A 17,399-nucleotide genomic window follows, 5' to 3' on the forward strand; every position below is an offset into this window, starting at 1 on the left:
CTCTTGCCTGGATGTTCTGCCCCTTCACCTCAGTCTCTCAGTTTCCCTGACTTCCTTCAAGACTCAGCTCAAATCCTATCTTTTTCAGGAGGCTTTTTTTTGATCTCTTCAATTACTAATGTCTTCCCTTTTCAGATTACCTTCATCACTTTCATGCATATATCTTTTATGAACTTAGTTTTTTACATGTTCTCTCCCCAACTAGAATGCATGCTCCTTGAAGGCAGTTACTGTTTTCTGCCTTTCCTTGTAGACCCAATACTTACCACAGTTCTAACACAAAGTAAATACTTAATGCCTATTAACTGACTTTTGTTAATTGTAAGATGTTGCACAAGGGTTTCATTTCCTCCCAAAATTGAACCTCAACTCCCAGGGGATCAGCCGCAGCCTGCAAGGTGAGCAAAGTAAGGCTCAGGAAGCACAATGTTCCATGATTTGCAGTGATATAGAATTATCATTAAGTTATGTTAAAGAAAGAGGTCAGAGTGTCAGGAAGTAGCCTGAGATCACTATGCAATTTCCTAATTGCAATGTATCTCCTACTTCTCTCCCTATTCAATTCAGGGTCATAACCCACCTTGAGGGCCTGCCAAAGACATATGCATTGACTGATGAGTTAATTCTTCCATTTGGCCTCTGCACAGTACATCATCCATAACAACTGCAAATATCTTTGATAACCATTCAACTCCTGTTTTATGTTTCACTTAATATTGGTACCAGGGATAAGTGAAATGGTTTCTGATCTCAAGGAACTTACGTACTATCATAAAAATAACAGGTACCCATTAAACTTCTCTAAGCTGACTACGTGGTTGCATCTGCCAAAGAATCTTTCATGATTTTAACATATTCATTGAAAGACATTGAAGAGAGCCTTTAAGACTATGTCTTATTCTACCAAAATGCTTGTCTGTTATCAATAAACAAAAGAGGTTCTTACACTGTCTACACTTTTCAGTCAATTGCAGAACAACGATGTCTTTTTTGGGGAAAAAGAGTATGTGAATGCCCAACTATTCCTTCCTCTTACTTTCATCAAGGATATCCTTAATATGTTCATAGACCATTCTCATAAAAATTTTACAGAGACGAGAAACAAGACACATGAGTCAGTAGCTGCTGGTGTCTTTTTGATCATCTGTTTTTGGTAATTACACTGTGCATGACTTTATTCCATTCTTTTGGTAGTTTTCCTTCTGAGAGCCTGAAAATAAATTACACAGTGCCTTCAAAATAATGTCACTTCCAGTACAGATTTCTCCAGTATATACTTAATAAAATTCAGCAACTCTATTTTAAAGCCATTTCTGCTTCTTCACATAATGCATCAGCTACTAAGGTGTTAGAATTCCAATGTGGTGGTTCCACTTTCACAAGTTATGAGAATGGGTTATTATAAAAATGCTAACTGCTCCTCTACTTGTCTTTCAATTTGCATTTATAAATGTTCTTAAAATCTTATTCTTTCTTTCAAAGCCAAACTTTTTAAAAAAAAAAAAGCTGTCTACTTTCATTGCTTTCATTTCCTCTCCTCTTACTTTTCAACCCCTTGCCTTGACTTCTAATGTCGTCTGTCAAATAAAATTGAAAAATCTCTTAACTGCTAAATTCAGTAGCCTTTTCCTTAGTCCTCATCCGTCTTGACTTCTCTGATATTTAACACTGTTGACCACCTTGCCTCTTTTGGGTTTTGTGACTCTATAGGCTTCCTCCTTCCTGTCTGCCCATTTCTCTGCATCTTCTTTGCTAGAACAGCAACCATATGCCATTCCCTAACTGTGGATGGGTCCCAAACCCCTGTCCTAGACCCTCTATGAGTTTCTCTCTACATTTTCTCTCAGTGACCTCATCATCGCTATGCAAATGACTCCCAGATTATATAGCCAGTCCTGGTCTCTCCTCAGCTACAGTTCCACATCAGAAACTATTTTAAACATTTCCAAATGGATGGCCCAGTAGACATCTCATAGTTACCTCAAACTTACCACATCCATAGAACTCATTATCCTTACCACAAAATCTATTCTTATTTCTATCTTCCTTATTTCTGCTAGAAGAAATCATCCAGCCAGGCTTACAATGTTGGAGTTATTTTCAACTCTTCACTCTCCCTCACACCAATCAGTTGCCAAGTCTAATTAATTTTACCTCCACAACATCTCTCACCTCCATACCCTTCTTTCCACTCACATAGATATCATCTTAGTTCAGACCTCCATTACCTCTTGGTTGGACTACAGTAGCCTATTTGGTTTCTATGCCTCAAGTCTCTCCCCTTTCCAATGTGTCCTCCACAAAGCTAAGAAATTATTTTCCTCAAGTGCAGGTCTTACTATGTTAGCCCCTAACCCCTATTCCAACAGGGATCAAACAGAACTCCTCTCGTTGGCATTTAAAGTCCTTCACAATTTGACTCTAACCTATCTTTCTAAGTTTTCTTATTCCTTCTCCTATACTCTATGGTTTGCCAAACTAGCCTCCCTGATGTTCCTTACAAGCAACATTCCATCTCTATGCCTTTGAACATAACTGAAAGGATTTCTTCCTAATCTCCTGACTCTTAAATTCTTAGTTTCATAGACGAGGCTTTTCCTAATCATACCCTCTTCTCCACTTCAGGCTAGTGCCCTCCAAAATTCCAAAATCTGTAAAATGGGGATAATAGCACCTAACTTACAGAGTTGTTACAAGACTCAAATGAGATATGTAAAGTACTTTGCAAACCTTAAAGCACTATATATAAATTCTAGCAATTACTAGGCTTTTAATCCCAAATGATAAAATGAGATAATATTTATAAAGTACTTAGCATATTACCTGGCACACAGTAGGTGTTATATAAATGCTTATTCCTTTCTCTTCCCAGATGACAAGTTTAAACTTGATACTAAGGGCAATGGGGAGTTACTGAAGCTTCTTGAGCAGATGTGATATGTCAGACCAATAGTTTTCACTTTATGTAAGTGGACCATTCTGCAGACTGCTATGTTAAGCAACTTTTACATAATATGAATTTGCTTGTGGATGGGGAAGAGAAGGAGGGAGAAAGGGAGGCTGGAAGGGGGCCATGCACCCATGGAAGAAGGGGGCTGGTACATGGTTCAAGGATATGTGGGAGCTGGAGACAGAGAAGCAAAAGCAGAAGGAGGAACATGGGGGGCCAGGGCCAGCCACATGTGGGCCTGGCCAGAAATGAGGAAGAATACTTGAGGAGCAGACACATGGGGCTGGACACAGACATACGTGGAGACAGACACATGGTACCCAACCCCAGCAGATGGAAGACAGACACACAGGGAATACACAGTCAGGTAGGTGGAATGGGGCACAAGTGTCTTCTCTTGGCACTGGATGTCTCAAGCCAAGCCCCTGACCTGGTGGCAGCAGTGGCAGTTATCTGTTCTGCTTTCACTTGGAGGGGTTTTTATTTTAAGGTTTTTTGGGGGAGTGGAGAATTGGGGGGTAGGGGATGGGAGGCTGTGGAGTGCAGAGCTGAGGGGCAGGATCTAAGAGAGTACTACACAGTAAAGTTAACATACGTATTTTTGGGGAATGTGAACTTTTTTCAGAATTCTTTGCATAGTCATATATGCATAATGTGAATTTACGTAAAGCAAAAACTCTGTACTTTAGAAGTATGAATTTGGCAGCTGTGTGGAGGCTGAATTGGCAAGGGGATATTAGATGAAGGCAGCTCAATTAAGAGGTCATCGCAAAAGCCCTGGTGAGTGGTGATGTGGGCTTAGATTACAATAATTGTAGTCTGAGAAGAGGGAAGGGGATGGATGAGAAATGTTGAGGAGGTGGAACTGGCAAAACTTAGCCATTGCCTAGATATGGTAGGATGAATGAGAATGAAGAGTGAAAGATGACTTGCAGAGGTTGCCAACTTAGGTTACTAGAAGAATGATGTCACCCTCAACAGAACTAGGGAAGTTAAGAGAAGGGTCAGGGTTAGGGGAAAAGTAATGAGTTCTATTTTGGACACAGTGAATTTAATATGTCTACAGGACATCCAGGCAGAGCTGTTCAATAGGCAGCTGGAGATTTAAGAGTAGTGCTCAACAGACAGAAAGACCAGGTATATAAATATGGGAGTCATCGAAGTAGTAAATATGATTGAATCCATAGGAGGTGGTGAGATCACCAAGAGGGTGATCTTATCTAATCCATTTGCAATTTGGTTTTTCTGTGTCAATTCCTCATGAATGATGATGATGCTTCTGATGGACTACATGAATTTGATCAACCAATCTATGACATTTGTTAAATATATTGGAATTTTCACAGTCTTCATCTTACTAGATTGCTCTTCTATTTTTGATGCCACTGACTTTTTCTTCCTCTTAGATACTTTGTCTTCCCTGGGTTTTTCATGGTAAAATTGCTCTCAGTCCACATAAATATTCAGTCTTCATTTCTCTCTTCAGCTCCAGTCCCACATCACCAACTACCTGCTAGATAGCTCTGCCTATATATCCCATGGGCATCTCAAATAAAGTGTGTTGAAAATGCTACTCATCATCTTTCTCCCAAAAGCCACCCCTGTTTCTAACTTCCCTATTACCTTCAAAGGCATCAACATTCTTCTAGTCATCTAGGATTACAACCTCAAAGTTAGCATACATCCTTCCTGTCTCTCATCTCCTATATCTAAATGCCAAGTCTTATCAATTCTGCCTCCACAACATCTTGCACATTCCCATCCAATTTCTACCTGCATTCACACTCTGACCACCCTAATCAAGCTCTTACCATCTTTCACCTGGACCATTACAATAGCCACCCAGCTAAGCAGTTCTTTCTTCTTCTCATCTCTCCCTTTTCTAATCTATCCTCCAACAGTTGTCAAAAGCATAGGTCTGGTCACATCACTACCCTCTTCAACAAACTTCAGACAAAAAAGAAACTCCTCTGCTTAGCATTTTAAAGTCCTTTTACAATTTATTCTTCATCTATCTTTCTTGACTCGTTTCACAATACTTTCCCTCATGTAATCTCTACTCCAGTCAAATGAGCCTATTTGCTGTTCTTAATATGAAACACTTCCCAAGTGTCCTCCCTCTTCACAGTTGCCTCGTGGAACTCTTAGCTCCCTTTAACATTCAGTTCTAGTGCCATCTCCCTCAAGAGGCTTTTCCTAATTTTTTTTTACTTTATCTGTCTGTCTCCCCTCCTAATCCCCAAAATACTCTGAACTCATTTTGCAGATTTTGCATTTAGGGGTGGCTAAGATTGATAAGAAGGAGGGTCATCTCATCCTCCAAGGCTATGCTCTAGGCACTAAGGATAAAAAAACAAAAATATAATAGTCCTTGCTCTTAAGGAGCTTATATTCTCATTTATACTGAGGAAATATTAATATAGTTCAGTATTCTGGTAGTATATAAAATTTAAGTCAAATTCAATAAATGTTTATTAAGTATGTATTATATAACTGTTGGTCCCAAGAAAAAGATCTCATATTTATCATGCCAACAATTAAGTTTATACATGCACTAAAGAAAAAAATGAGTCTTCGTACCCTCTGCCCCTTTTTTGGCTGTCACTGCAAAAGCATTAGGTGACTACATACATACTAATAAGGGCCAGTTAAAAAAAATTATCTCTGTTTCACTGCTTGCCATGGCCATGACTTTAAAACCAATCCACTGTTGAAAAGTTTCTCTACAGTTATCTAGAAGCTTCTCTGTATTTAACTGCTGGTACTTGGACAGCAAGTGCTATCTATTGCTATACTTAAAGCCTCATAGAGCATCTATACTACTCTGAGCAAATATGGAGGTACACAGTGGGAGAAAACCTTTTGGTTGACTTCTATCAGATATAAAAGTATGACTTGCACATGAGCAATAGAAGGAATAAAGGAGGTAGTTTAGAAGGGTGATTAAAGGAGGTAAGAGAAATAAAAGAATGTGTGTGTGTATGTGTGTGTGTGTGTGCAAAATTAAAGAATATACATTTCTAGGCACAGATAAAATTACTAAACTGACTATATATGACCAACTATTCTACGCTCCATAGAGACCTTCAGTATTTATCTTAGCATTTTCTAAGTACAGCAGAATAATGAAATGTATAATTACAACTTTTATATTCTATTGTGACTATCTTTTTCTATTTTCCCATGCCATCTATTTTTAAACTGAATATTTCTCCATTTCCCTTGAATGAAATGTTCTTTATGCAGACCAGTATGAGAACTAAGCAGCAGAACAGCCAGTCTACATAAAGGTAAAAGGTATCCTTAAAGGACAAGGGAAGGTATGTGCCAGGCAGAACAAGCTACTGATGTCAGCTCAACAACTAATAGCCCTTAGACTCCAATGAATATAGCAAAGGTCCCTGAAACCAAACATGCTGGGAATAGCAGTGTTTTCCCATCCAACCAGCCCTGCAATCCCTGGGAAAAGGGGCCCATTTTCCCCACCCCCAACAATACTAGACACTGATGATGAGCAAACCCAGGATACCTAGGAATCCCACTCCCACCCAACGACTCAAGAAACAAGCCTCACAAAGATGAAACCTGGATTGCTTCTGCAGATACTGAAGTCCTATCCTTCACCTCTCATTTCTGCTATCCCCCCATCCTCTCTAGCAATCAAAGCTCCAGAAAAGAAAGTTATTGACAACAAAGCCCTTAGCACTGTCAAATGGTTCAAAATCAGAAACAGATATGACTTTATCGATGGAAACAACATTAAAAAAGATGCATTACCATCTGCTTTGCCACTGCCCCCTAAGGACCATGGGACATTTTTCCATTTGACTTAAACCTCCTATATGTACCATCCTCCCCCATTAAATTGTGAGTTCTTTAACAGTAGATGCTGTCTCTGCTTTTCAACTGGTATATTCAGTGCTGTGTACATTAAAGGCATTTAATAAATGCTTTTTAATTCAACCCTTCATTCAAAATCCAGCAAATTCAAAAACAATAGCTGTTTGTATGTGAGTGTATGTGTATGTATGTGTGTGAGAGAGACAAAGAGTGCACATGCACATGTGTATGTGTGTGTGTGTGTGTGTGTGTGTGTGTGTGTATGTATGTGTGGGGGGGGGGAAGTGAACACAAATGCCTAACAAAATCATATATATTTTTATTTTAGACAGCTGAGGTTAAGTGACTTGCCCAAGGTCACACAGCTAGTAAGTGTCAAGTGTTTGGTCTGAGGCCGGATTTGAACTCAGGTCCTCCTGACTTCAGGGCTGGTGTTCTATCCACTGCGCCACCTAGCTGCCCCTAAAACTATATTTTAAAAGCAGTATTTAAATGGTAACATAAAAACTTCTTCCAGGGCCAAGGCATTTGTATTGAGTTACTGAAAGATGAGCATGGAAAAGCTATATAAATTTGGAGTTGTGTTTTGTTTTTGAGGGGTTGGGGGGAGGGAGTGGAGGGGTATCTAGACCTGTGATTTCATCAGTGAAGGGAAATTTCAGATGAGAAAATTCCTTCTATCAATACAGATCAGCCCCTGTTCTACAATTTATCGTCTTAAATAGTTGTCCAGGACACTGAAAGGTTAAGTGTCCTGCCCAGCATCACACAATCAGTACATCTCTGATGCTGGACTTGAAGACAGTCCTTCTGTCATCCTGACCCAAAGCAGACTCTCCAGCCATCACACCATTCTGTCTCCCTATGAATCTGGGACAGTCTTTAAAATGACTTCCATCTACTTCTCAAATAATAACCTCAATTTCATTTTTAAAAGTACAATTTTGATTAAAATATTGTCTTCAAGTGAGTTATACTTAAAATAACCCAAAGACCAATAGGTAAAACTTTCTGTTAATTTAATTACCTTTTGAGATAGTCGGAGCCTGGAGCATTTGTTTGTAATAAGAATAATATAATCCACATTCTGTTCTGAATGATATTTCTCGCTCCACTTCCTGAAAAAAAAGGTAGACCTATTATTTTCTGTGACTTTATTACATTTCAGTGACTACTGTCATAACAGCAATGAAGGGGGAAAAAACCTCTGAAAATTGAATCCCAGGAGATCAGTCACCTACTTTACATTTGAGTTTCCAAAGGATAAAAAAAGTTTCTACATAGAGACAGAAATCAAATTTAAATAAATAAAAACAACTTACCTATTCCCACATAATATTAGAAGCATGACAACTGCAAATAGCCTAAAAAGAAACTTTTAAAAAAGTAATATTGTCCCCATGCTAACAACAGAAAAGAGCAATTTTCTTTTCACTCTAAAAATGTTAAGTATTGTCATTGAAGGAAGGACTTTTACATACAAATCTTACTTTGACAAGTGTCACCTTAGTGAAAAATATTAATGGTAGAAAATGAATAAAAAGAATGTTAAACTATATTTAAACAATATATTCTATCCCAGAAGAACTGAAAATCTAAAATAATCTCGTTATAATCACATTTGGTTATGTAACACTGTACAATACTGAATTTAACTGATAAAAACAATATAAAAGTGTCAGGGCTGGTTGTGGTTTGTAGAAGACTGGCATACCCAAAAGAATACTGGATTTAGAATCAAAGAACCTAAGTTTAAATCTCAGCTCAGCCAAACTGCGTGACCTTGGAAAAATCACAATCTCTCGCTGGGTCTCAATTTCTTCATTAGGTAAAAAAGGGAATTGGTCTAGATTAAATGAAGCATCCTTTGCAGCTTGACAATCTATGATTTTATAAAGTTCCTGGGAGATTCCCCCCCCCACATATATACACATACACAAAATTAAAAATAACATTCGAATTCACATCAATATTGAATCTTTCATTTTGTAGGTCAGAAAACTCCATCCAACAGTATGCAACTCTCTACATGGCATTTCTTCCCACAGAAATATAACTTTTTCAGGGGTATATTATTACATCAAAGCTTTACATAACAATTCTAGGAATGCGCTCCCATAGGGGGAAACTAGTTTAGGTATGTGTTGAGCTAGATGGCCTTTGAGGTCCTTTCTGACTCAAATTCTGTGAATATTTTATTGTTCATAATATTAATATTTTACAACTAAAGACTCCCAATGTTTTGTCTTGTTAACATTTGGTATTACTTACTGTTTTTCCTTCTCAAGACCACTTCGCTTTCTTTCCCTAAAAGATTATGTTTTCAATTGTACTTTTTTTTTCACCCTCCAACTATTTCTCAGGTAATATTAATAAAAATTCCATTTTAAAAAGCAGTCCATTAGGTTTTATTTTTGACTTGGTGATTATAGATGATGAAACTCTTCCAATTTTCTACTGCACTGACCTTCCCAACTCAATATGACAGCACCAAGGAAATCCTCTAGTTAATCTACATCTAGTAGTGAGGTATTTACATTTTTAGTAAGACAAGTAGTCATAAGTTCCCCAAACTGAAGAACCACTCTTTTTCGATAACTAATTTCAGTCATATAATTTAAAAGTTCACATGATATGTTGCCTTCTCTATTGAGAGTTAAATAAATCTTTCATATTCCCTAGTAAAGCAATCTAAGCATGAAAAAAATTCCAACCACTCTTCATAAAACCAATCTCATTACCACAGCTTTCTTTATAGAAAGGACAATACAGAAAGCATTAAAGACATGGCTTTTCCAGCATAGGGAATGGCCATTTTGGTTAGAAAAGTGATTTTTCTACCAGTGATAAAAGATTGAGCTCTTATTTTCAGTCATATTGATCTATTCAACCCTACTCTTCAAAGAAACTGTTTCATTACCTTATTAGCACGGGCCTGCACAACCAGCCCTTGGTATGCCAAAGGATTTCAAGTGGCCCAGGAAAAACTAGAGGAAAACGTCATTTGTATGTGGAGGAAATCCTTTGGCATGCCACAAGCGGTCTGTGGGCTGTAAGCCTCTTGCAGGCCACAGGTTGTGTAGGTTTGACTTAGCAAAACAAAAAACCAAAGTAACATTACTTTTATTTCAAATCTTCATGCCCCAAACTTTACTCATTAATTACATAAGCTATGAAGTAAATTAACAAACCAATAGGAAGGAAAAAATAGTGTTTATTTTCTGGTTTCTAGATGCTTTATGGCATTTTATAGGGTCGTTTGGATTTTTGAGCTGAGACATTCAAGATCATCTAGTCCAATATCCTTACTTTACACAATCTGGAAGATAAGCATCAGGCCTGCTTACTGCCTGGGGGGAGGGGAGGGGGGGAGGGGAGGGGAGGGGAGGGGAGATGGAGAATTTTTAACAATGCAATGAGTCTTAGGGGCAGAGTTGACCTAGCTGAAGGTGACTAGGTGCCTCACTCCTCCAAAACCTGAAATTAGTCATTATATCATCCATGTGGTGAACTTAATTTCAAATGTATTTTGTAAAAAAAAAAAAAATCCATAAACAACTGAAAAACCTACTTCAAGATAATTATGAAGACATCTATGTAATGTAAAGTTTAAAAAAATGCTTTCCCTATCATAAACTGGTGAGGTAAGTAGCTTATGTATTAATATTCTTAATTTATAGATGAGGATGATAAAGTTTGGAAGGTTAAGTCACTTGCTCATGGTTAAACAACTGCCATAAAATGGCATGAGGACTTTAGATCTGAGTCTAGAGCTCTTTCCACTATACCATACTGCTTCTCAAGGAGGGGAAGAAAAGAAAGAAAGAAAAAAATGTGACTCATTGTGACATGACCCTTTTTAATACCCCCTCAAAGTATAAAAACAGAGGGGGACCTAATTAGCAAAAATGCATTCAAACATGATTAATTTGTAATCTTGGCACCAGCTGTATAGAACCAAATGCTATACTTTATTAGACAGACACTTGCAAGTTTTACATCTGCTTCATGCTAAGAGAACATCTGCTTTATTCATTCAAATGTTTTTCCAGTTTTACAGCAATTTATACTTTGCCTGGTATACCATGCCAACAAAAACCTGTACCAAAAGAGGTTACCATCGAAAGACTGAAAAATGAACAGCTACTACACATTTTAACTTGCATTTTTTCCACGGGGAATGTAATGTTTTTGAGAAAATGAAAATCCTTCTTCTGAAGACAATAGCAGAAAGGAATGGGAAAATCAAAAAGTAGAGGGAAGAAATTAAAGAGAGAAAAAAGACAATTTAACAGGTGGTTCGTGTAGCAATGCAACAACAAAACTAAAAGGGAAAAACAACAGTATTAAATGAGACTTTACTATTAATGATCTAGTTTCCCTACTGACATTAGAGTAGACAACTAACAGAAATGTAAGCCTTTTTAGAAGGGCTACTTCTATTTGTTGAAATTAGCCTTAAAATTATAAATCTAATATCAGTTCTTTCTGCTTCAGCAGAGAATTTCATGCAAGAAAATCATACTCGAGGGGCAGCTAGGTGGCGCAGTGGATAGAGCACTGGCCCTGAAGTCAGGAGGACCTGAGTTCAAATCTGCCCTCAGACCAAACACTTCACAAACGTACTAGCTGTGTGACCTTGGGCAAGTCACTTAACCCCAACTGCCTTACCAAAAACAAAAACAAAAAAAAAAGAAAAAAAGAAACTCATACTCTGAAAGCCTGAGGAAGGTACAAAGTGCAATGGCTCAGGAGTCAGAAGACCTGTGTTCAGATCCCACTGCTGACACTCCGTATGTCATTGCCAAGTCACTAACTGCCCTGGGTGAGCCTCACTTTCCTCATCTGTAAAATGAGAGGGTTGGATTTCATGGATTCTGAGCTCCCTTCCAGCACTAGCATTACGATCCTTTTTCCAATTCTTTCTTTGCTCCTCCTCTTTTCTTCTTTGTCCTTCATTTCTTAAAATCCACTTTAGAATTAGATTAGCAAATAGCCTCAGTCATACATGCAGCAATTTCATTCACACAGCTGTTTAGAAAAAGCTCCTAGAAGAGAATGTCACCAGTAAACATTTAATGCACACACGTGGTTTCTTGGCTGGTTAAATTAATGGCCATCTGTTGGAATGGCATAATTTCTGTTCTAAAGTTGACTAGACCTCTGGCATAGAATATAAGCTAACAAGATGAGGATTTTATAAGAAATGTGATGATACTTTTAAGTAATCTTTTTCAACAGAGAAGGACTGAAGTAACCAGCAGTCCTATTACTATAGTTTCTATCATCAATTATTCTTATTCAGATCATATTCATTAATAAACTATTTGCTTGCTTTTTCATTTTCAGGATTGCCCAATGGGAGAAAAAAATGAATAACCTATAAGTCTGAATAGACAATGGAATTAGTGATGAAAATGTTAGCATGGAAGAGCTATGCATGGGGAATATATGCTACTTTAACCAAGCCAGATACACAGCCACATTACTACCCATAAGAGCCTATATCCAGCTGAGAATGCATTTACTCTAAATTATCAACCTCATACATTTCTTGAACACCTATTATGTGCAAGGCATTGTATTAGGTGCTTATTTTACAAAGGGTCATGAAACAATTTCTTCCTTGGGGTATACTCAATCCAATTGTGAAGAGTGGTTTACAAGGTAACATGGGAAAAGTGACAATTGCCAGAAACACTTGGAAAAGACTGAACTTAGTTATAACATATAACTATAATTAGATAGGCAAGTAGCTCTATTATCTAAATGATCATTTGATTTGAATATATATTGAAATGGTAAAACAATAAATCACCCTTGAACATTTAAAAAGTTATCTCTAAAGATCCTACTTGATAAATTAGAACTAAAAGAACTAACTATACACATCCCATCTAAGAAATAGGTTAGATATATGAAACATGGTATGTATTTTTTTCACACTTCCTACATGCACATTTCATTTTTTGTTAAAAGTTACTATAAATGTTTACATTTTTTCAGGTGAAGAAGAATATTCATTCTTCAGGTTACATATAACTACATTATCTAAACTGTCTAGAAATCATATACCAACAATTTTTTCCTTTTATTTTTCTTTCTGATATTTTTAAAAGATATATATGTATAAAAAAATCACATTTTAATTAGATAAATTTCTCTACCTCCAAAATACACCTTATTGATGTGACAAGCCAGCTACACATGAGTTTTTCTTTAACAATTTGAAATCAACATTTTATTCATCTTTCATGTTACCCTTCTTCAATTACAATTTTTCAACTACCAGTGTCTACAAATGAATATTTCTAAATATTTCAGATGCACTGAGCAACCTACTAGCTAGCTGTCTGATTTTTGCACAAGTTTATTACCATCTGCATAATTATAGCTCAATCAAAGTGAACAAAAAATATGTCAGGCAAGAAGCTATTAAAGTAATTTTGGGAAAAACAAATTATCAGAATCAAAAAAACATAAAAAGAAGAGCACAGAATTTGCACTTCTTATAGTACTGCCAAAATTCTGAGAAACGTAGAAATAGGTAAAAACTATATAAGTAATTTACATATTTATGGTTATTATATTAATTGCATTATATTCTAATATAGTTCTCATTTAAAGAAAAAAAGACAAAATATTGATAGCAGCACTTTTATAGCAACAAAGAAGTAGAGAAAAAGTGGAGCTATTAACTAAGTAACGACTAAACAAAATGTGGTACAAGAATGTGATGGAAAATTTGTGCTACAAAAGACCTAAGATGACTTATATGAACTGATTCAATTTAAAGCGATCAGAACAAGGAGCACAATTTATACTAGGATAACAGTAATGTAAAAGAAAACTCTGAAAGACTTAAGAAGTCTATTGATGCAATAACTGATCAACAACCCCAGGGGACTTAATGATAGAAGCGTACTTCTCCTTCCTGGCACAGAGGGGATGGATGAAAGAGCACCAGGACAACACAGGCAATGAATACCTTTGTTTGGATCATATTTATCTATGACAAGAGAGGGCTTTAATCTAGCAGGCAGAAGGGAAGAAAAAATGTTGGGGCTAGTGGGTAAGTTGTAATAATGATACAAAAAAAATAGGAAAAGAAAGAAAGGCATGTGAGTAAAACATTTAAAAATACACAGAAGAAAGAAGACAAGTTCAGCAGGGACAAAAAAAAGCAAGGCAGTGTGGGTAGTACCAAGTTAAATTTAATACCTACTTAAAAAACAAGCCATTCATAGTAGAAATTTGTAATTTCATATAAAATTCTTTTTTCTGTTCATTGTATATGGAAATATTTATGCTTATCAATATTTAAGTTTATAATTAAAAAAAGAAATTAAAAAAAATAATGCCATAACATTGCCTATCCATCTTTGCAGGGTCGAAGAACCCTAGGCATAGAACTAAGTATATAATGTCAGACTTGGCTGATGTGTTGGTTAGTTTCGCTGAATTATTTTTTCCCCTCTTTTTTATTATCTGTTATTAAAAATGGCTTTTAGGGAGGAGAATAGATATTTTGGCAAATTTAGATGATATAAAAACAAAAGATAGCAATAAAATTTTAAAAGAAATGAATTCAATTTCCACAACAACAGTAAAAGACCACAGGAAGACTATAGCAACAAGCAGAAAACTGGATAAGAGTCCTTCTATTGGGAAGCTCAGCTAGGGGAGGCTGCTTCCAAAAGAAGGTCACAGAGGATAAGCTTTGCTTCAAGAAGAGAATGACTTCAGGCTGTTTCACGGTGAGGAAACCAGCTTTTCTGAAACCCAACAAAGAAGACAACCAAAAGCATTTTAGGACCTTAGATTTCTTTGCACATGATATAAAAATCAAGCAATTTGAAAAGAATTGTCAATGGAACCTTGTTAATGGCAGAGAATATGCTGTTAGAGACTGTTTCTTACAGCGGGCCAAAATAAAGTTGACAAAAGTTTTTCTGTTTTTTAAATGACATAAAGCTCTGGAATTAGACATAAATCCATTAAAAGAAAAAAATTCCATGAAAAAAGTTCTGAAACTCCACCTGTTACTCCTCATATTGTATATTAGGTAAAGACTTTTCTCATTTAAAAGTAAAAGTATAGTTGAGTTTTTTTTGTGGGGAGCAAAAAAGAAGATCTAAGGGATAGAGAGGCCACTGAAGGAGACAATGATAATTAAGTATCAGAGATGAAGGCAGAGCTGCTCATTTCTCATTTGGCTTCTGTTTTCCCTGTCAAGAAGGATCTACGCACTACAAAGGACAGAATATGAATGACCAGCTAACGAGGATTTAATGTCCAAGATAAGTAAGGAGACAGAAAGCCTGCATATGGCTGAGCTTGTTAAATTTAAGACACGGTAACCTACATATTACTGAATAGGAATTTGTATAGCCTGTATTATTCTCTTTTAAATATCTTTACTAGCAATACATTTTGTTCCTTGGAGGTGTATTTAAATTTTGGAAACAGCCAAGTCATTTAAAGGAAAGCCTAGTACAGAAGATGGACGAGAAAACTGGTTAACATCATTCTGGAGTATAAAATAAGGTATGCCTTTCTTTAAGGTAATCAAACTACATCACCCACAAAGTGGTTTTAAAGAGTTTCCAAATAAAAACTACCAAAAAATATTTTGAGCAACTGAAGCATCTTTGGCATAAGGATGTAGTTCTCCCAAAGTGTCTACTTTGAAAGGAACAATTATTTTGGATGAATAAACTCTGGTATGTGTATTAAAATCCCAGTTTCATTGACTCGTAGTATACTTGGATAAGGTATTGCGATCTAAATGGCAAAACAGAATGCCTTTGTCCACTAAAATAGTTTTCCTTTTAACATAAATCATGAAGCAGATAAATGACTCACAACGCCTAAAAACTGAATAGCCCAAAGTTGAAGAAAAAAAGACATTTATTCAAATATAGTAATTGCTGCTTGAAAGCAAGCATTTCCCCCTTTATGACTGCCTTTGGACAATTTAGAAATACAGTTAGAAAACTGCTCTGCTTTTACTGAGTTTAAATATTTTAATACAATAAATATAAAACAACTATTTAAGTACCTAATGTGTACATAATACTGTGCTAACTGCTAAAGGAATTACAAAAGTTATATCAGATATAAACAGATACAAAGTTTGTATAAGATATGGTTCCTTAACTAAAGCTTATAGACCATTGGTAGGTAAGAAGACCAAACATAAATAATTTCAATATACAACATTAAGTTAAAAATGCATCAGAGTCACAAGACAAAGTGCTATGTGAGATCCAAGGCGGTAGGTCATCACAAATGAGTGAGTCAGAGAAGTTTTCATAGAGCAGGCAGATAACATTTGAGTTTGGTTTGATGAATAGGTAGGAATTCAACTTTTCCAAGCACAGGTGAAAGCCTTGACAAATGCATGGAGGTATGAAATTCCTGAGCAGGTTAAGTGAACAGAGAGCTGTCCACTTTGGCAGGATTGTGAAACATAGAGGGGAGCAAAACGAGATAAGACTGGAAAGGTGGGAGAGGACCAGAAAGTAGAGGGTCTTAGATGCCAAACACGAGTTTGAACTTTACTAAAACTTTACTAGGTAATAGGTAACCTCTGAAGATTTGAGAAGTGTGTCATGACCACATCTATGCATAAGAAACAAATTCTAGCAACTGTATGAAAAATGAAGTGGAGAAGGAAGGGAAGCGGAGGTGAGAAAAACTGTTAGGAGGCTAAAAATACATGTGAATAGTAGGGAGGCCTTGTACTAAGGTGGTAGTAGTGTGAATTGAGATAAGGGGGTAGATTGGAAAGATGCTTTGGAGAATGAATTGAGAGGATCTGGTAATTGATAGTATATAAAATATATACTAGGAGAGGTATTCTGTCTGGGTTGGTCTGACTCAAGCCAGTCCCTATAAGAGGGATAAGTTCAATTTTGGAATAAAGTCAAACACTCATTATTCATTTAACAGAGGGATAAGTCAACAAGGATGGGCATCAGAGAACCCCTTGGGAATCAGAGTTGATTCAGCTGAGTGAAGCGCTCATCACAACCTGCCACCAAAGCTTTTGAGACCCCTTGTGGCTGCTCTATACCCAGGTGATGGGGAAGTGTCACATTAGTGACACTAAATTAGTCTGAGCTCTTAGTCCCCTGGACTAATCTATTCTCAGGGAATGTCTGAATACCTTTTAAGAAAGAACTAACCTAACCTACATGGAAGTAAATGTTAAGATTTTACACCTCCAAGAGGGAAGAGTCAGACAACCTCAAGGTTTCAAATGTGTGAAATTTGAATAGTGGTGCCACAGACAGAAAACAGCCAAGTCATAAGAAGGAACAGGTTTAGTGATTACTCTGCTAAACACCAACTCTGGATTATTCTCCCTATCTGCCTCCTTTACTCCTCACATGCTGCTGAACAGAACAACCATGCTTCCTGTATCTACTATAAATTTGTTATCTAACTTCAACTGGACCCTCACTGCAGCAAGGCAATCCATTTACTCCTTCATAATTGATTATCTATTCCACTCTCCAGAGACTATTTCAAACATCTCTTCTCATCTCAAACCTCCCCTTCTTCCCTCTTTCTCAGCTGGGGGACTTCACCCTCTATCTGAGCA

At 36.7% G+C, this 17,399-nt stretch overlaps 1 protein-coding gene across 5 annotated transcripts in view; it reads right to left on the reverse strand.

The window, feature by feature from the left end:
* The window catches only part of LOC114047382 (probable C-mannosyltransferase DPY19L3), a 92,706-nt gene that overhangs the window by 59,493 nt on the left and 15,814 nt on the right, over positions 1-17,399 (reverse strand). For all 5 annotated transcript variants that reach the window (XM_027868213.1, XM_027868211.1, XM_027868210.1 and 2 more), the window contains one exon: positions 7,818-7,908. In XM_027868213.1, the coding sequence (XP_027724014.1) occupies positions 7,818-7,908 (91 nt within the window). The remainder of the gene's footprint in view (positions 1-7,817; positions 7,909-17,399) is intronic.

Source organism: Vombatus ursinus, unplaced genomic scaffold, assembly GCF_900497805.2.
Source record: "Vombatus ursinus unplaced genomic scaffold, bare-nosed wombat genome assembly UNPS02014786.1, whole genome shotgun sequence".
NCBI classification, from domain to species: domain Eukaryota; kingdom Metazoa; phylum Chordata; class Mammalia; order Diprotodontia; family Vombatidae; genus Vombatus; species Vombatus ursinus.